At 41.7% G+C, this 21,760-nt stretch overlaps 2 protein-coding genes across 2 annotated transcripts in view; both read left to right on the top strand.

Moving 5' to 3' along the window:
* Positions 1–21,760, top strand: part of hsd11b1lb (hydroxysteroid (11-beta) dehydrogenase 1-like b) — a 173,576-nt gene that overhangs the window by 1,542 nt on the left and 150,274 nt on the right. The window lies entirely within an intron of this gene.
* Positions 1–21,760, top strand: part of LOC130105580 (potassium/sodium hyperpolarization-activated cyclic nucleotide-gated channel 2-like) — an 81,580-nt gene that overhangs the window by 12,242 nt on the left and 47,578 nt on the right. The window contains exon 3 of the mRNA XM_056271635.1: positions 18,031–18,192. Coding sequence (XP_056127610.1) covers positions 18,031–18,192 — 162 coding nt within the window. The remainder of the gene's footprint in view (positions 1–18,030; positions 18,193–21,760) is intronic.

The following is a 21,760-nucleotide window of genomic DNA, read 5'->3' as shown; positions in this document are numbered from 1 at the left end:
GTCTTAAGCACATAAATAGGTGATTTCGTGCAAATTCATCTAAAAGCGCCAAATTTGGCACAGATGTAGCACAGGTCATACCGAAATGATTTAGCTAGGGCGCCGGAGACAGCGACCCTGGGGGCCAAGATGGCGGCCAAATCCAATATGGCCGCTGCCCGAAAAGGGTTCCGGCTATAACTTTTGAACCACATGAGTTACAAATACAAACTTGATATGTTTTTCAGCTTAATTGATAATGGGAAATGTGTATATTTAACCCGTTTAATCCCAAATTTTTTCTTGCAACTTGAGTACATGCATTTTACTCCTTAGACCTCCCTAACACTCAAACATTATGCCTTTTTTGATTTTATGTTGGTTAAGTTAGTGGAATATTAGGTTTTATACTCGGTCACAATAGTGACCGGTGGGAAACAACATAGTCAGAATTAATTCAAATTCTTCAATTAGACCTATTGACACAATTCATTCCAAGACATCCAATATCTCGTTTTGTCATTTCGTGAAGAAGGCTTAGTGAGGTGAAAAGGTTGTCATGTACAAAGTTACACCCTGGAGGAACTTCTGCTTGTTCAGCTAGACCCGTATGGGCTAGACCATGACTACACTTGGGCCCTGTCCTAGGCCAGTTTCAGGGAGATGTGTGTTCACTCATTCAGTGCACTGAAGGTGGGCCGTACGTTGTAGAAAGGGTTGTTTGTGGTCATGTGTGGGGCACACCAATTGGTTCTCATGAACATCTGCCCAATCCTCCAGATAATTCACCTCTGCATCGCCATTCAATAGTCTACTTGGCAAATAGGCTGTTTCACCCATGGTACTCCCTATCTGAGCCATCACTATCACAGTAACTTTCAATTTGGGGGGGGTGGGGGGGGAAGGGGGTCACGTACGTCAAGAAGGTCCAGCACATTGACCGTTTCTGGGACACTCATCACTACACTGAACAAAATTATAAATGCAATACTTCTGTTTTTGCCCCCATTTTTCATGAGCTGAACTCAAAGATCTAAGACCTTTTCTATGTACACAAAAGGCCTATTTTTCTCAAATATTCTTCACAAATCTGTCTAAATCTGTGTTAGTGAGCACTTCTCTTTTGCCAAGATCATCCATCCCCCTCACAGGTGTGGCATGTTCAGTGTAGGATTGCCAAAACCTGCCAATACCAGCCAATACCACTGTTTTCAATTGAAGCACTGTGTTATACTACCGTTAACAATTGTGACCGTAAACAAATTTACAAGTCTTACGAGCAAAATATATATGCAGGAGTATAATTCTCAAAATAGATCAGTAGTAGACCCTTTAAAGAATAAATGTACAAAATATGATAGTTCTATATGTAAATTAAGATGTTTTATATACTACTTTTTGTAGTAGTCTGAGGAAGACATCTTCTTCTAGATGTGCAAGCAGGAAGTGAACTGATCTGGTCATGTGACCTTTCACACTAGTCACATGACATTAATTGATTTTAATCAAGACAATCTATTTTGTCATTTAAAAGTTGAATTTCTTGCCCAAAGTCAATAAAAACATTTTTAGAGCTTCCAGAAATAAGAAAAAAGCTGCGATCACAATTGACCGGTGGGATTAAACGGGTTAAGACCCAGTATATCTGGACCCCTTGATCCTCCAATACCAATATGGCCGCTGTCCAAAAAAGCAGTTTGGGCTGTAGTATGGGGCCTTACACCCCATTGTTCGCGCAAATTAATCTACAAGCACCAAATTTGGCACAGATGTAGCTGAGGGCATACTGAAATGATTTAGCCAGGGCGCCCGAGCCAATGGTCCTTGAGACCAAGATGGCGGCCAAATCCAATATGGCCGCCGCCTGAAAGGGATTCGGCTATAGCTTTTGAGCCAGATGAGATACAAATACAAACTTGATGTCTATTTTACCTTTTTTGACCATGGGAAACCCATAGGAATACTTACATTTATGATTGGGTATATCAAGACCCCCCAAATTCCCTAAATTCAATATGGCCGCTGTCCGAAAAAGCGTTTTGGCTACACATTTTTAATTAAATGCGCTACAAATGAGGATGTGATGTCTTTTTAATGTTTATTGACCACAGGAAGTCCATTGGCATATTTATATGTATGCTTGTGTATGTCTGGAACCTGTATTCTTTTCAAGACTGTGGTTGAAAATCCTTTTTTTACCACAACTTTGAAGGTTATTCTCAATGTTGATTCATTTCCTTATAAAAGTTTAAATGTTTTTCAGTGTACCACAGGTGAATACATTTAAAAGTGTAATCATATAAGAAAGAATAAGACACAGTTATTATTGCAAGGCAATATTTATATTATCTCAAACTAATAAAAGAATAATATGTAAGTGCTGTTGCCATCTGGCTCCAGCGCCCTAGCTAAATAATTTCAGTATGATGTGAGCTACATCTGTGCCATATTTGGCGCTTTTAGATGAATTTGCGCGAAAATGTGCTTAAGTTTTTAATCCTGTTTATATGTCTATGTGTTGTGGTTAATATGCTTTAATATGTAAATTCATCAATCAACACCATTGCTGAGTATTTTCTCCTTTGAACGGCAGTGTCCCAAAGAAAGTCTGAGCACAAGAAAAATTTGATAATTATAGCGATGTAGCAGGTGAATCATGTATATGTGCTATGAAGAACTATATGCTTTTCTCCACTGACTTTCTATGATGCTTAAAGTATTTCTAAGTATGCTGATTGCTAGAAGATGCCGAACGGGAATATGGTTTGTGTAACTTTAGCAACACATTATCAGCTGTTTGATAGCATAGTCAAGACAAAGGCTAATCATATCAATTACCGTTCTGTGTTCAACATCGAGAGCGATACATAAAATTATGTATTACTATTCTGATACATTGACCTGTAGACGAGCCTGTATAATTCACTCTTCCTCTTCTTCTGAATCAGTTTCTTGTTTAAACATATATTGGCAGAATTAAACCAGTATTTCCACTGGCCATTGTGCAGCGTTTACTACAGTAAAGCTGACTGAGTGGATCAGGTAATCCGAGCCGGTGTGAGTGAGTGGAGGCGGGGGCTAATTTGCATATTCATCATTCCACATATACTAAATGAAGCAAGGGTGTAAAGTTACATTCAAGCTATTTTAACCCCATAGCCATTACATATTTAAAACAGTAATATCCTATACTAAACCTAAACTAATATTGACAAACTATATATCATTTGAAAGCTTACAATCTGTAGTGTAACAATATTTGGTGATTGATTTTCGAAATAAATTACAGAAGAGCCGTAATCTATCAATTTGCAACAATAATATTTTCATACCCCTAAGGCGTGTTAAGACCTTTATTTTGAAATAGTGTTGAACATGAAAATCATGAAAGAATGGTAGAAACCTCAGTTTGTTTTCATGCCAATAGTTCAAAAGATAACATTCATTCAATATTTTTTAGAAAAAAAGGTCTGAAAATGTTTTAAATATAAAGAAAAAAATTCTAGATTCACCATTTGTGATGTTGCAGCGAGCTATAACGCATATGCGTGTTATTTTTATGTGATTATTGAGGTTGAATTCATATCGAAATATGCCAAACTTCCCTTACTACTTCTGAATAGGATCCCTACTTCATAAATTGTATGAAAATTGTGGAAACAATGGTTCAGATCACTCAAAACACATATGGAAATGGAGGCGCCCTTATATGGGCAGTGATGGAGTCTGTGCCCTAGTGGAAGCGTTCGGTACTGCGCCCACACACACTCTCACTGAAAGCTCATTTTTTGAGATACCAACCTAAAATTTTAAACACAACTTGTTCAGAGTTTTTGCTTTGATTTTCTTGCAGTTTTAGAGTCCACCAGGTTTTGAAAAATGTTTTTTATATAAAATATGAATAATACAATTTTTACATTTTCATAAATTCAAACTTCTATAACTTTTTTTCTGTTTCACTTTCGTAATTTATTTAACGTCTACAAAAATCTGCCAAATGTCTTCTTTAAAACAAGATCAATCTTACATCTATATCCCAAAGCATTCTTGAATTACAACCATTTAAGTTCGGATTGTGCATTTTCATGTTTATTAAAAAAAGGGGGCGCGGCCCGAGGTTAAGGCATGAATTTTTTTTTTTTTTTTACAGAAAAAACATTTAAATATGTAATTTTGGTATATTATTCATATTATTGACTACAGGAGGACTTAACAAAAATAATCTGACCCCAACCTTTTGAATGGTGGTGTAAGAAAGCAAAACATGGCTGTTGACGTCTAGTTTAGTCGATGCATTGGTAGGATGTGGATTGCCAGGACTGAGAACTGTATCCTGATCTGCCGGACGGAAAGCTCCTCTGTGTTCCAGCAAATCCCAGCTGTCCTCATGGAAACCAGATACGCCGTCCAAATGGGAGCGAATCTCTTTGTTAGCATTGGCACTGGAAAACAACTCAGGAAATTAGGTTATAGAGAGTGAATAAACAAATCACACTGTCTGATTTTCCTTCGTTTATGATCAAATTTTTTCCATGCAGATTAATTTCTTGTTATCATATATCTTAAAATAACTAATCATGTTTGGGTTGATGTGATTTATGGAGGCGTGTGTCTGGCCACAGTGTCCGTGAGTGTGTAGCAAGCGTCTCGCTGTGCAGTGTTACACTGACTGATGGGCGTTTGATGTCCGATGTGGATCATTAATCAAGTTGGGATTTCAGGGTCTGAGTCAATGTTTCTTCAGAGAGCAGGTCGATAGAAAAGCATTCTGAATGGATCCAGGAGCCGCGTTTGTGTTGTCTGGGGGATTCTGTGAACATCGGTGTTGAGGAATGTTACTTTTATGTATGTGGTATGTTATCATGTGACCAATGATGTCACTTTGTTCATTTGAACGTTATACCTTTTTTATAGTTTCAACTCATCTTGCTGTGTTTGTGCCCTCAAAGTGGTTTACATTCAATTCAAATGTTATGTTTTACGTTACGTTACATTACGTTATTTTATGTTTTATGTTATGTTATGTTGTTATGTGTTGTTTTATGTTGCTAAGTTATCTTAAGGTATGTGTTGTTATATTTTATGTTATGTGTTGTTTTATGTTGTTATGTTATGTTGTGTTGTATTATGTGTTATGTTATGTTAAGGGACAGTATGTGTTATGTTGTTATGTTATGTATTGTGTTGTTTTATGTTGTTTTGTGTTGTTTTATGTTGCTATGTTATGTTGTGTTATGTGTTGTTTTGTGTTGTTATGTGTTGTTTTATGTTGTTATGTGTTGTGTTATGTTGTTATGTGTTGTTCTCTTACGAGAGTATCTCTCGTACTGCGTAATAGCTTTACGCTAGGGGAAAAACTCTTTTCCACGAGATATTGAAGCCAAAAATTATCCTTAATTTTTTATTAATGTAAAACGCTTTGCAGCAACAAGCAGACATAGGCGAAACCGCTCGCGCGCCTATTGGTTGCTCTTGCGGCAAATGCAGCAGCCTATCGAGAGAGACTCTGCCTGACGTAATGACCAATAGGGGCAATTCGCGCCCATATCGTCACGTCCCGCCAGAAAGGGCGTGGTCTCACCCTATAAATATGCTCGTTAGGCTGGTACAAGCTGATTTTTATCTCTTCAGCGACGCACACGCATCGCTGGATCCGGAGTGAGAAGCCGCGCCGTCGAAGCAAGCCTTTCAGCGGGACGAGCTCTGGAGTCGCTGGCCTCGCCGCCTTCAACTGCCGTACCTGCTGCGCTTTCCGGCGTTCTATATCCTTTTATACTCTGTGTATCTTTACTCTGCTGAGAGTGTTTGCTCGCTTACTTGACGCGACTCACACTTCTCTCACAAAAGAGCTGCGTCTTTTTAAAGATGCCTTCCTGTGGCTCGTGCCGCGCCCCGCTAAGCGACGGAGACCGGCACGTCATCTGTGTTTCCAGCCTGGGTGAGGATCACGCGGCTCTCGCGCTCGCTGACGGCGGATGCCCTCATTGCGAGCTTTTGCCTATGGTGACTCTGAGGACTCGCCTGGCATCATTCTCCGAGCCTTCACCACAGCCCGCCGTGGTGCCGCGCCGCAAGAAGCGCCGCGCCCAGCGCGCTCCCGAGCTTTCTCCAGCCCGCCAAAGCTCGCCGGTTCGCCCGCCAGCTTCGCCGGCTTCGCTCGAGTCGCTCACTGACGGACAACGGCCACCGCCTGTCGCCGCGTCCGTCCACGAGTTCGACGAACCCACCGAGGCGTGTTCTCTTCTGGCATCCGATAGCGAGGATTGGGCGAGCTCCGTGGACCTCCCCTCCGCTAGCGTTTCCCGCCAGACCACTGGTAAGAGAACCGGCATTGAGACTGAGCTGATGCGTCTGCTCTCTCAGGCCGTGGAAAGCATCGGCCTCGATTGGGAGGCGCCCGCGAGTCGTCAAGGAAACGGGCCAGCATCAAGACCGCGAGCCCTAAAACCGCGGCTAGCTTTCTTTACGTTATAAGAAATCTACCCCGCCCCCCATGGGCGTGCGTCACCGGCAAATGAGAAAAGAGTGTGTTTTAGTCCCCGCCGAGGCCGGACTAATCTCCATTTCTCAAACATTTCTCAGCTCCTAGTTTGAGCGGCTGAAAATGTCATTATTGCAGCAATGAGCCTGTTGTATAACACGCACACCTGCATACAAACGCCGACACACACAAAACTGTGATGACGCTCTCTTATCTGCTTGCGCTAGTGTAGTTCTCCCTGTGGCCCAGTGGCAGAACCCGAAGCTTTCACGCGAGAGACCCGTGTTCGATCCCGGCTCTCGCAGCAGATAAAAGTTTAGTCTCGCCGCGGCCAGACTTCCACCGAAACTTTTCGCTCGTTCAGTTCCAGAAAATGCGACTGTTCCAGTGTATTTTGCAGTAAACAAGCTGGTACCACGGCCCGCTTGCCTGCACATAAAGGCCGTTTCCACGGCGACCCAGAAAAATCATGTAATCATTGTATTTCTGGTTTTCCGGCCACAGCCGATGGTGTTATAAGTGTAATAAAATGCTCACAGCCCAGTGTTCATTTCTACACACAAACACAGCCCGCCACGGTACAGGGCTCGCACAAATGAAATCGACGCATGTCAATTGTGCATTAAATGTAGTGAATGTGCCCACAACCAAGTGCCCACAAACACTACCACGGTTTCTGTAAAACGAAACCAACACAAGTCTTCCTAGCCTCCTAAGAAATCGACGGTGTTTCAGTCTTGCCGTGGCCAGACTTCCACTGAAATTTTCGCTCGTTCAGTTCCAGAAAATGTGACTGTTCCAGTGTATTTTGCAGTAAGCAAGCCAGTACCATGCCCGCTTGCCTGCACACAAATGCTGTTCCCACGGCGACCCAGATAAATCACATAAATGGTGTATTTTCTGGTATTCCGGCCACAGCCGATGGTGTTATGAGTGTATTGAAAATGCCTACAACCCAGGGCTCATTTCTACACACAAACACAGCCTGCAAAAATGCAGGGCTCGCACAAACAAAATCGCCTCATGTCGATTGTGCACTAAATGTAGTGAATGTGCCTACGTCTCAGTGCCCACAAACACTACACACCACATGTCCCACGGGTTCTGTGAAAACGAAACCAACACGCATTCAGTCAGTTCAGGCCGACGGTGTTTTTCAGTGCAGTAAATGTGCCCGCTGTCCTGCGCCCACATTCACTCACAGACATGTTAAGCCCCACGGGGCTCGCCCCGCTCTCTCTCCCTCAGCAAACTGCTATAAGGGTTTTGAGCGCGGCCAGGCTGCCCGCCGCGATCGGCGCGCCCCCCGCCTCACACACTGTGAACACAGTGTCTGCGTTACAGCACGCCGGAGCTCTCTTGCCGTCACTATGTCTCGGCCAGAGCCCAGATCTCATTCTACCCCTAGCTATTCACGCGAAAGTGTGGGCACAGCTTCCTGGGGTATCAGAATGGGTGCTGAACACTATAAAAAGAGGCTATTCGCTACAGTTCGCTCGACGTCCCCGCCGTTATACGGCGCGCGTCGAGACGACGGTGGAAAACGAAGTATCTCATCTACTTCGAGCCGAGATAGCGAAACTACTGAGCAAAGGCGCTATAGAACCTTTATCTCAAGCTCAGAGCAAAGGGGGCCTACACAGCAGATATTTTCTGGTACCGAAAAAAGATGGAGGTGCAGATATTTTCTGGTACCGAAAAAAGATGGAGGTCTCAAACCCATTTTAGATCTGCGACAGCTGAACAGAGCGCTTGTGAAGCGCCAGTTCAGAATGCTTACGACCAGGAAAATCCTCGCGCAAGTGCGCCACGGGGACTGGTTTATGTCAATAGATCTGAAAGACGCCTATTTCCAAATACAAATAGCGTCCCATCACAGGCGATTCTTGAGATTCGCTTTCGAGGGCCAGGCATATCAATACACAGTCCTGCCGTTCGGCCTGTCCCTAGCACCTCGTACATTCACGAAGTGCATGGACGCGGCGCTCGCACCCCTGAGACTTCAGGGCATGCGAGTCCTGAACTACTTGGACGATTGGCTGATTCTAGCTCGATGGCAGTGTTAGACAGTGTTAGACTCGCTATCCATGATGGCACGCCTGTCACCAGAGCGCGGAGTAAATATTCAGCGCGTCGCGAAATCCTTCCGCCACGGCTCGATAGTTCCGCTCAAAAGGTTTCAGAAAATGCTGGGGCTGATGGCCTCAGCGGCCTCTGTACTCCAGTGGGGCTTGCTTCGCATGCGCCCACTGCAGATGTGGCTGAAAGCGCAGGTTCCACCCAGGGCATGGACAGCGGGTCTGTTTCGCCTCAGGGTCAACCTACAGTGTGTTTCAGCTCTGGAACCTTGGAAAATAACCGACTGGTATCAGTCAGGTGTGAGTCTGGGGACCGCTTCGAGTGTGAAGGTGGTGTCTACGGACGCCTCCACCTCGGGGTGGGGAGCGCTGCTCGAGGGCAGACCGCTAGCTGGCCTGTGGTCAGAACGGGAAAAGCTCCTTCACATAAACTGCTTGGAGATGATAGCAGTCGACAAAGCGCTACGGCGTTTTTGTCCCCAGGTAACAGGCCACCACGTCTTGGTCCGGTCGGACAACATGTCAGTGGTGGCATACATAAATCGCCAGGGCGGCCTCAGGTCACGAAACCTTCACAGGCTGACGGAACGCCTCCTGGTCTGGGCTCAGCACGGCCTGCTCTCACTGAGAGCAGCGCACGTGCCTGGTCACCTGAATGTGGGACCAGACAGACTGTCCAGGAACAATGTTCCAGCAGGGGAATGGTCGCTGCACCCGCAGACGGTCCAGCTGCTGTGGAAAATGTTCGGCAGAGCACAGGTGGACCTATTCGCTTCCCACGAAAACGCTCATTGCCCGGAGTTTTTCTCGAAAAGCAAGGACGCGCTGGCTCATGTTTGGCCCCGCTGCCCCCTATATGCTTTTCCTCCTGTCTCGCTCCTGCCTCAGGTGTTGGAACGAATCAGGGAGAACGGTTGCCCAGTGCTGCTCGTAGCTCCGCTCTGGACAAACCAGACGTGGTTCCCTGCCCCGATGCAGCTGACCAGCACTGCCCCATGGCCTGTACCATTGAGGAGAGACCTCCTCTCTCAGGCGGAGGGCTCGATTTGGCACCCTCGCCCGGAGTTGTGGTCCCTAGGGGTGTGACGGTTATTATATAACCGTGAGACCGACGGTTATAGTTGAACACCGTCATTAGAACTCTATAACCGCCAAAACCGTGCTATTAAAATATTTTTTACAAACATTTTTTATCATAGAGAATGTTTAAATACTAATATCAGCTTAAGAGGGAAACGGAGGCTGCTACTGCTGGAGATGATTCGGGAGAGGTCTGTGCACCTTTACCGATCAGAGCGCGCGCTGACACGGAGTAATGGGCCTTTCACACAGGACGCGGAAAGCGCTGCGCTGCGCTATGAAACCCATTCATTTCAATGGCTTGCGCCGCGCGAAGACGTTTTGTTGCTGCGTCGAGCAAAGCGCAAGCGCAGCGGTGCGCACCATTGACTTGCTCGCGCGCACGCCGCGGTCAAAGTTCAAAATAGTTTAACTTTTGCCGCTGCGCTCTGTGACGATTATCAGCGCGGCCAATAGAAACGGGACATCCAAACAAACACGGAAATCAAAATGGATGAACGGCTAGTACTGTGTGTATCGGAATTTCCTGAGCTCTATGATACAAGTTTAAGGTCGTATAGGGACATCGGCAGAAAAGCTGTGTCATGGAGACATATCTCCATTCAAGTTGGCATGTCAGGTGTATTTTAATATATATATAATTTGTTCCTTTGTGTCAGCTTTAATGTTTGAATAAATGTTTTATTCTAAGAAAGAACTGAGCTCATGATGTTGATTTCTTCTCATTAGCAGGACTAGTGCGATATCGCTCGCTTCTTAGCACGGGACAGATACATAGTTTACTGCTGACCGAAAGGAGGAACAACAATCAAAATAACTAACCTTATTACTGACAAATAGAACTCCCGCTTAAAAGGTTTTTGAAAACTCCGCCTACTTTGCTCTGGCATAGCGCAGCGCAAATCGCGTTGTATCTGAAGGGCAACGCTGAACCCAGCGGCCAGCGCAGCGCATTCCGCGTCCTGTGTGAAAGCCCCTTAAAGCCTTGTTTATACTCGACGCGTCCGCACGAGCGCGAAGGTGCGCGCGGCAAAAATGACGCGTTCGGTGCGCAAGACCGGCAAGACCCCAGTTGGCTTGGCTGTGTGTTTACCGTATCTATGGGCTGTGTGCACGGCTTTTTTTTTGTAACAGCGCGCGCGGCGCCGCGTCCGAATCATAGACTTCAAGCCGAATCTGCCCGAGCATGAAGGCGTCTCACCGCACCGGCACGCAGTTTGCGCGTCTAAATGGCAAAGTTCATTCCAAAGTTTTTTCGTTAAGGTTTTGTTACTGTGTGTGACTTATTAAAAAAAAAAGCACGTTCATTGCAACGTTTGTTTGTTTTGTTAGTTAAGGATTTGTTTACTGTGTGATACATTTAATGGAAAGCATATTCACTTCTAGTTGTCTTGCTGTTCATGTTAAATAAACGCCAGTAGCTAATCAGTGTCTGCTTGTTTATTCAAACTAAGTTGTCCTATAACAGACGAACAGTTATTCAAACCCCCCCCCCCAACCCCCCCCCCCCCCCCCCCCCGACGATGGTTATGTTATGAACCGTCACATTTGACTCACGTCATAACCGTCATCACCAATTCTGAAACCGGCACACCCCTAGTGGTCCCTGCACGCATGGGCCATCAACGGGTACCCGCTAGCCTCCCAGAAGGAGTGTTAAACACGATCGCGCAGGCTAGAGCTCCGTCTACCAGGCGGCTCTACTCCTCGAAATGGTCTGTTTTCTCTGCATGGTGTCAAGCCCAGAGCTTATCACCTACGGAATGCGGGGTTTCGGAAGTGCTTCCTTCCTTCAAGAGCTACTGGATAAGGGCAGGACCCCATCCACGCTCAAAGTATATGTGGCGGCCATAGCAACGTTTGCAAAACCGGTGTCTGGCCAGTCGCTGGGGAAAAACGACTTAGTCGTGCGTTTCCTTAGGGGAGCTCGGAGGCTGAACCCTCCCAGGCCCCCTTCAGTCCCGACGTGGGACCTTTCCACGGTCCTGGAGGCCATGAAAGGCGCCCCGTTCGAGCCAATCCAGCTGGTGGACATGAAACACCTGTCGTTCAAAACAGTGTTTCTCATGGCTCTCGCTTCAGTGAAGCGCATAGGGGACTTGCAGGCGTTTTCAGTAAGCGCGTCGTGTATGGAGTTTCGACCTAATGACTCGAAGGTCATTCTCAAACCTAAGCACGGGTATGTCCCGAAATCCCTCAATACACCGTTTAGGGCCCAGGTAATTTCCCTGTCCGCCCTTCCGGTTCTCAGTGAGGAGGAGGACGAAGGGTCTCCTTTGCCCCGTCAGGGCATTGAGAGCTTTTGTGTCACGCTCGTCTGTTTTCAGACAGACGGAGCAGCTTTTCGTTTTGTTTTGCGGGCGTTCCAAGGGACTCGCCGCCTCAAAACAGAGCCTATCCAGATGGATAGTGGATGCCATTGCGCTCGCTTACTCTGCAAAGGGCCTACAGTGCCCCTTGGGTGTCAGAGCGCACTCCACGAGAGGCGTGGCCTCTTCGTGGGCTTGGTCGAGCGGGGTTTCCCTGCAAGATATCTGTACGGCCGCGGGCTGGGCCTCGCCGTCTACATTTATAAAATACTATAACCTGGAGGTACCCGCCTTACAAGCTAAGCTTTTGGCGGTCTAAAATTCAGTGCTATCTGCCCAGATGCTGAGTTTACTGCAGCCCCATGAGTATTGACACACGTATGGCCACCCAGTTCAGGCTGAAAGCTTTCACCCTGGCTGCGCGTTTTATTGTCATATGATAGCCCCGCTGGGTGCTTTTTTATAGGGAATGACGCTTCCAGCCTCTCTTCCTCCACTCTATGTGAGTTTATGGTGATTGTGCACTACATGAGCCCTGGGCTTCGGCCCTTGGGACTTTGGTGTTGGATCCCTGTACGCATGGCGTGTTGCATTGTGTTCCCCTAGCGTAAAGCTATTACGCAGTACGAGAGATACTCTCGTAAGAGAACGTACTCGGTTACTAACGTAACCTCGGTTCTCTCTAGAGAGGGAACGAGTACTGCGTATCTTGCCGTGCTTGGAATACGCTCTGGTTCGCTTCAGCGATAAAAACCAGCTTGTACCAGCCTAACGAGCATATTTATAGGGTGAGACCACGCCCTTTCTGGCGGGACGTGACGATATGGGCGCGAATTGCCCCCATTGGTCATTACGTCACGCAGAGTCTCTCTCGATAGGCTGCTGCATTTGCCGCAAGAGCAACCAATAGGCGCGCGAGCTGTTTCGCCTATGTCTGCTTGCTGCTGCAAAGCGTTTTACATTAATAAAAAATTAAGGATAATTTTTGGCTTCAATATCTCGTGGAAAAGAGTTTTTCCCCTAGCGTAAAGCTATTACGCAGTACTCGTTCCCTCTCTAGAGAGAACCGAGGTTACGTTAGTAACCGAGTACGTTTTATGTTGTTATGTTATGTTAAGGTGGGCCTATGTGTTATGTTATGTTTTGTTATGTGGCATGTTGTTATGTTGTGTGTTCATTTGTTATGTTACAGTATGTTATGTTGTGTTGCTTTATGTTGTTATGTTATGTTGAGTTGTGTTATGTGTTGTTTTATGTTGTTATGTGTTGTTTTATGTTGTTTTATGTTGTTATGTGTTGTTTTATGTTATGTTATGTGTTGTTTTATGTTGTGTTGTTTTATGTTATGTTATGTGTTGTTTTATGTTGTTACGTGTTGTTTCACGTTGTTTTGTTATGTGGCATGTTGTTATGTTGTGTGTTCATTTGTTATGTTACAGTATGTTATGTTGTTACAGTATGTTATGTTGTGTTGTTTTATTTTATCTTATGTAATGTGTTATACTATGTTGTTGACACGTTGTGTTATTTTTTGTTGTTTTATGTTATGTGTTGTTATGTTATGTTTTATGTTATGTTATGTTCCATGTTATGTTTTATGTTATGTGTCATGTTATGTGTTGTGTTATGTTGTGTTAAGTTATGTGTCATGTTATATTATGTTTTATGTTATATGTCATGTTGTTATGTTATGTTATGTTACAGTATGTAATGTTGTGTTGTTTTTACACATTGCAATCTTCTCCATCAGAACTTTCTCTAGATCATAGGTGCTCTTACTTATAATGGTGAACACATTTCCAAAATGGGATTACTTGACAATTATAGCTAAATGGTACATGGAGATTTCTCTTGAAGTGAGTCTATGATGATGATACACGCTGCTTCGTCTGTTTATTTGCTTTGAAATTCTGCAGAGAGGTGAAAGATGAAAAATATAGATGAAAAGATCTGTAATGGAAAACAGGAAGAGAGAGAGAGAGAGAGACGAGAATGAGACCTTTGGGTGCATTTGTTCACAAAGGTCTGATTAGCTGCTCACAAAGTAGCGTACTCGTTTCACTAAGTAAACTCAGGAGGATCGGTGTGTAGCTGCTGCTGGGCTTTAGACAAACCCTCTCGACAACCAAGACCCAGAAAGAACAAATACTGTAATACGGATATATATCATTTTTCACAAAGGAGAACATTTGTACAGTAAAGTTTAACCTTCATTTGTCAAGTAAAGCACATTTAAAACATGTACCAAAGTTGTTTACATTAAAAATATATAGCATTTAAAGATGCTATTTTTATAAACATTTATGTATATTATATATATCACATCTGTAGCAAATTAGCTCACAAGGGAAATATAAATAATGAATTATAACTTGTTATAATTCATTATAAATATTTGGATCAGTTAATCGAATTAACTTCCCGTATAGCTGAATTAATATTACAATCAATGAATCTGTTCGTCCAGCGAACACCCAGTATTAATAGTCTATAAACTCTCAGAAAGTATATTTTCTGTGGCCACAGAAAAATAACAGGTCACACCTTTGTAAGACTGGAAACACTGGTGACGAAGGACCTTGCTGTAAATTAACATTTGAACTGTCTCCACACACTTCTTCCCCGCATCCCCCGATCTTACAGAGATCACCCAAACTCACATAAGGATCTATATGGTTTTAATTTGAACAACTATCATACAGTTTTATACATGTGTTTAGTATTATTTGAAATGTCTCATTGCGACTGGTACAAGTGTCCTATTTCCAAATAAGTAAAACAAAAGGTAATAAGGCTTTTAAGGGTTTAGGGATAACTGGCACACAAAGGAATGTGGTCTCTAGGCATGGTCCTACCACCAAAAGGTGTAAATTCCTGAATGCAAATTCCCACTGTTAGCAAATGGTGAACTTCCATCCCCAGTAAGTCTGGGAGGTTGATCGCAGTAAAATTCCACTGTAAACTAATGTTTATGAAATGAGGTCTGGCTATATAATGAAATGCAACTAGAAGATCAGGGCCTTTTCTGTACCTCAGATGAGCCCGTGAGGCTGGAGTCCGCTAGACTCCCAGTAGGCCGTGAGACAGAGGGTTGATTGGTACCATTTTGAGGGATTAAACCGCATGGTGATTTTTGTGTAGGTATATGACCCTGTATTTGAAAAATGTGTGATAGCATTAGATTCAAGGTAGTTTTTGGTTACGGAGGACGATTTCCAAACATATGTCAAGAAAAAGGAATAATGAATTTATTTATCTTTAAATACATTTTAAATTTTATAATTTTTTTAATAAAATTTTATGAAATTTTATAAATTTTTATAATAAAAAAATTATAATTTTTTTAAAATAAATTTTTAAAATGATAAAAGGATACATTTTTCTCTCTTGTAGTCACTGAACACCTTACCTTGAGGTAGGATGATATAAGTGTTGATTTCTAATGAAAGCTACCATGGATCGGATGCTATCACACATTTTCCAACACTAGAGATGTGTACCTTCATGAAAATCAAAAAGAAATTTAATCCCTCAAAATGGTACCGGTAGTCCAAATTTGGGGTCCCGTCTCATGTCCTACAGCTTCACGTAGGCTATTTTCCTAATGTTCGGGTTCGCAGAGACCTTCCGTGCTCATCGAATACCGCCATTGGATTGATCGAGCGCGAGTTTACACCTTCGAGTTTTGGCTTGACCAATGAGAAAGGTGCAATTCTCAAGCGGGAAAGTTCCTTTGTTTGAAAGCCGACTCATTTGCATGATTGGAGTAAGCTGGCAGTTTGTGTCCATTTATATAACATACACACACTGCATTCTATGAGAAGGTGATTTCCACCAAAGTGTGAGTCATTAAATGATGACTACCGGTATTTTGATAGGAGACACCTCCACCCAGACATTAACTAGTAGTTCTTCTATCCTCAGGCATGCGAAACACTATACAATATAAACAGACACTATACAAAAAGTAATAATACACAAAATGTCGTGGGGGAAATGCATGTTCGTTCATTAGACAGACTTGTGAATGGATCAGTGGAGAGAATTGCATTTGTATGGGACTGCATGTCTGTTTGTTGTAGCCTGTACTTTTCTGATGAGTATGAGGTGAGCAAGAGCAAGACATCTCTGAGTGTCTGGGTGAGGGGTTGTGAAGATGGTGTGTTTGATCGGTTCAGTCGTCACACACACACACACACACACACACACACACACACACACACACACACACACACACACACACACACACACACACACACAGACTGTGTGTATATATATATGTGTGTAATGTGTACATACTGTACTGTAGCCTATATATATATTTATATATTTATATATATATAACTCATTTCTCACAATTATGAATTTTTTCTCTCAGAATTGCTAGTTTGTATTTAGCAATTCGGACTTTATAACTCACAACTGAGAGTTTATATCTTTCAATTCTAAGAAACAAAAATCAAAATTGTGAGATATAATTTCACAATTCTGACATTTTTCTTTCAATTCTGTCTGTTTCTGGCTATTGCGAGTTTATATCTTGGTAACACTTTACTTGAAGGGGTGTGCATAAGACTAACATGACACCTTCATAATTATGATATGACACATGTTATGAATATGAAGGAAGTTTTATGCATGTTTGTGACAACTGTCATTAAGTGTCATTCGCTCAATTATGACATTTTTAATGCAAATATGACATTGTTTGAGATGTCTTTGTTATGACACCTTGACATAAACCATAACATCATAACCTGTCAGTGTCTTTGTCATGACAACTTGACATTACTAAGACAACACAACCTGTCATAAACATAGCAGATTAATTATCAAACTTAAGAAACCACTTAGCTTTATTGGTTAACATTACATTAAACTGTCATGTGGTTGGTTTTGACATTGGCTGTCATGAAGCCATTATAACTGTTTAATGACAAATTCAATTTGTACCACTGTAGTTGAGGTCACGAAAAATATTCATGACACAGTTATAATGGCCTTATGACAGCCAATGTCAAAACCAACCACATGACAGTTTAACTTAATTTAATGTCAAGTTGTCATGACAAAGACACTGACAGGTTATGATGTTATGGTTTATGTCAAGGTGTCATAACAAAGACATCTTAAACAATGTCAAATTTGCATTCAAAATGTCATTATTGAGCGAAATACACTTAATGACAGTTGTCATAAATATGCATAAACCCTACTTCATATTCATGACATATGTCATGTCATGGTTATGAAGGTGTCATGTCAGTCTTATGTACACCCCTTCAAGTAAAGTGTTACCTATATCTTTAACTTCTAAGAAAAAAAAGTCAAAATTGCAAGATATAAACCTGCAATTGTGAGAAAAAATGTCAGAATTGTGAAATAAAAAGTCATTTTATGTGTGTTATTACAGTGCTCAGCATAAGTGATACCTAGAGATTGGCATGGTTGTATTTCAGTTAGCCTAAAGCTGGTTTGATTTGCATTGAGAGATGATCTTATGGAAAACTCTGGGTATGGTGAAGGGTGTGTGATGATTTAGGGCTTTTTTTATTCACAAAGGCCAAGGGAACTTTATCAGGATGCATAGTGTCCTGGATCCATTAAACAACTGGCCTTTAAAAATACAAATCTGCCTGCCTCTATGGGAATTCAACACAGGGGTGTCCTGACTTATGCACCATGTATTTTAAGGAAGAACATTTATTTATTTACAACACATTATTCACAAAGAAAATTGGTGTCCTTAAAGGTTGGATTTTTCCTAATTTTCTTAATTAAGGCATTAAGATCGATTTCCAAAAGAGGACTTTTTATTCATCTTTTTAGTCAACTTTAGCATGGGTGTGTTCACTGTATATGTGTGTATATATATGTAGATAATTAAAAAAGACAATTAATAAATGCTAATGTTAATGCAGCGTTTCCATTTTCTTCCCTATTTCTTCATAGTAAAGTGTGTAATTTCTGTCTCTAGTGGCACCAAACGGAATTACAAAAATAATGTTTTCAAACAGGCTTCCTGGATCCTTTTTTTTTTTTTTTACATAACTTTTATAAGACAAACTTTTGCTAATGCTGTGTTGTGATTGTGCCCTCGCAGATCTTCCACATGACGTATGACCTGGCGAGCGCAGTGATGCGCATCATTAACCTGATAGCGATGATGTTGTTGCTGTGCCACTGGGACGGGTGCCTGCAGTTTCTGGTGCCAATGCTGCAAGACTTCCCATCAGACTGCTGGGTCTCCCTCAACAAGATGGTGGTATGTTATTCCTTTTTCATTTATGAATGCACTTTTGCACACACATAACAGGAGACGTCTGGATGCAGGGAATGAGACTTTCTTAGCGTGTGCCACTGAACAATACAGCACCCCGCTAGCACTAATATTAAGAAAATTGGTTCACAACGCTCACATCCAAGTGGGGTAATTGAATTGAATGAAATTGAATTCTATTAAGCAGAATCTATTTGCAGATATTACCTGATTGTCATTGACCAGCTAAATGAAGGTTCCCAGTTGGTGTCTGTTGGATTCAGATGTTGTCTGCTACAACTAATAATGTTGATCCTTTCATGATGAGATGTATCTACATGATGCACACTTGATTTCTCAGAGGTCGTTCTTCAATAGATCACTATAAAAATTAAATGATATGATCATTAAGTCATGACAAAATATGTTTTTCCACTATTTTGGCAGCCTGACGTCGTCATACTCAGATTCTAGTCAGCATATGAGTCTGATACTGCTCCATTGGGCTGTGATTATGGGCCGTGTTTCAACCGAACCAGGAAAGAAAATGCCTCTACGCTCAATTGGATCGGCAAATGCCTTGATCGCGGTTCTCTGTTCCTCTTTTAAAATGAATGCGCTGTCGATATCTTCTAGAACAGACGCGATGGCTGAATCTACACATCTCAATTCTCCAGCGGCGGCCATCTTTGTTGTAAGCGAATTCAACCCAAGCGCTCTTTGGGGACGTGGATGATTACGTTACGGTTGATCATCTGTCCATCATCGTATAAAGCCCAGAGCGAACTTCCCATCCTCAAATGTTGTGGGCGGGGGTAAGTTCGGCTGGCATCCAGGCTGCTATCTTGGCAGATCTGAGCACATTTGAGACCTTGTTGAGATCTGTTCTGAAACTCTCGAGGAGACGAGTGTGAGATTACTGGAGCTTTTCTGTCAGGAGAAACATCTGAGAAGCAGAAAACTCTCATTGCAGTAAATAAGATATTTTTGTGATTATTCTCTTCTTTGTGTCAGACGGTGAGGAATTAAGTGATTTTCCCATATTTTTTTTCTTGTGTGTCTTTTTGTCTCCTCTCATTGGGTTTTCCCACTCTACCTCTAGTTCATACAGTGTCGGTCTATTGAAGTGTGTGATGAAACTGTGAGTAAGAGTGTGTGTTGTTGCTCGGCTTTAAGCTGTTTTGTGTGGGTGAGATGAGACGGGGTGATGGCAGTGAGATAAAAGTGTGTATGTGTGTAAATGTTCAGGTTTAGAGATGTGCCAAAGCAGCTGTGCTCTTTGTACACCTCTCAAACAGACATGAAAGAAGCTGTTTATAGGGCCAGACACACTCACACACACAACTAGTTCATCCCAATCTCTTTGACTACAACTTCAACTCTCCAAAATCCCACCTATTGCAGCAAATCCAATGTCAGCAAACCTGAAGGTGCAAAATGATTGACAACAAGTTTTCTGTCAAAGAAGTACGAGTTATTTCTTCGGACACGTGTTTCAGTTGTCTGTCAAGTATGGAAGCTTGTTTCTGCAAGGGAATACAAAAAAAAGGTGATTGCGACTTTTTTTCCTCACAATTCAGATTTTTTTTCTCAGAATTGCGAGGTTATACTTCCAATTCTAAGAAAAAAAAATCAAAATTTTGAGATATGAATGTGCAATTGTGACATTTTTTCTCGCAATTAGGTTTATATCTTGCAGTTCTAACTTTATAATTCACAATCGCAAGTTTATATCCTTCAATTCTAAGAAAAAAGTCAAAATTGTAAGATATAAATGCGCAAATCTGACTTTTTTCTGTCAATTGTGATTTTATCTTTCAATTCTGACTTTTTCTCGCAATTGCGAGTTTATATCTTTAACTTCTAAGAAAAAAAAAGTCAGAATTGCAAGATATAAACCTGCAAGTGTGAGAAAAAATGTCAGAATTGTGAAATAATAATACATTTTACCATTTTATGTGTGGTAATAAAAAAAAATCTCTTAGAAACGGCTTTAAAGTCCTCATAAAATGACTATATTGTTATATTACTTCCATACTGTGGCATATTTCCGAATAAAACAGGATATTTAATGAGAACAAAAACTAAGACAGGCTCAACTTTCTTTTTTGCTGATGTCATCATGTCCTCCCGTTTTCCAGCTCTTCTTCGATTGCCTGTCACATAGAGAAACACTTTTATTCTTTGCATTAATGTGCACTGATGAATCTTTGACAATAAATGTTGCTTAAAGGGAGTTAGGAGGTGTATATAGGTTCAATTTTAAATGCATGCTGACTTTAAGAACACGTATATATATTGACTTTTTCTAGTTTGTTTGTTGTGCTGGATTGTGTTACAGAGAGGCGATCCGTGTTGTTTTTGCTCCGTTTCTGTGGTTACAGAAGGTTCGTGATGATGTCACATGTGGCATTAATGTCACTGTCCCTCTGGAGATCAGAGAACGAGAGAATGTGAGATGGCAGAAGGGCAGAAAGAGAGGAGAGAGTGATTACATAAACAGATGCAGGAGAAAAGGGAAGTTTCACACACACAGTGCTATTTCAGAGAGCGAGAGCTGGGTCTGTCACAATTATTATGTAATTTGATTGCAGTTATTTGGGATAATCACACTCATTGCACACTTTATTTAATCACATATTGATCTACATATGAGGGCATTCTCATGGGTCATTATTTGAAATGGGTGCCAAGATCTCTATTTTAAATAAATGCTGTTCGTTTGACCTTTTGACAAAGAAAATTTTTATCACAGTTTCTACAAAAATATGAAGCTGCAAAAACTGATTTCAACATTAATCATAAATGTTTCTTGGGCAGCAAATCATCACATTAGAATGATTTCTGAAGGATCATGTGACACTGAAGACTGGAGTAATGATGCTGGAAATTCAGCTTTGCATCACAAGAATAAATTATATTTTAAAATATATTACGCTAGAAAACTGTTCTTTTAAATTCTACGAATATTTTGCAATATTACTGTTTTACTGTATTGCTGATCAAATAAATGCAGCATTGGCGAGCAAGAGACTTCTTTCTAAAGCATTAAAAAATCTTTTGAACTATGGTGTATATGCAAAAAATACTTTAATCATAATGAAAATCTGATGCAAAACACATCAACAAAAATCCTGTACTTTATCCCTGTGTTTCCATCTTTTCCTGTATTTGCAAAAATGCACATTTTAATGAAAACAATATATAAAAAATAAGCAAGCATTTTGTCTTTTTTTATGTAAATGTATTAGAAATGGTACAAAGCAATTTATTAACACTTACATAATTTTCTTTCTGATTGAATGCTTAAAACAGAGTAAGACATTACTTTAAAAATCAGTTTAAAATGGAAAAGGCACTCGTTCCTGAAATGACCTTTATGAATTTAAAATATTATTCATGTCATTATACCCTGTGTAATATGTGAAGAAAAGTTCAGTGGATTAACTCTTTGAGGTCTTATACTGTAACTGATATAAGCAAATAAGTGAACCATAGTTTATTTGTATAATAATCCAACATGTTATAATCGTGAGCCACACACAAGCTGGATCAACACGAAAACAGTCGTTCA

Source organism: Rhinichthys klamathensis, unplaced genomic scaffold (genome assembly GCF_029890125.1).
Source record: "Rhinichthys klamathensis goyatoka isolate OS25496 unplaced genomic scaffold, OSU_Roscu_1.1 h1tg000323l_1, whole genome shotgun sequence".
Taxonomy (NCBI): domain Eukaryota; kingdom Metazoa; phylum Chordata; class Actinopteri; order Cypriniformes; family Leuciscidae; genus Rhinichthys; species Rhinichthys klamathensis.
Note: the sequence above shows the minus strand (reverse complement) of the source record. Positions and strands in the feature narration are given on the sequence as shown.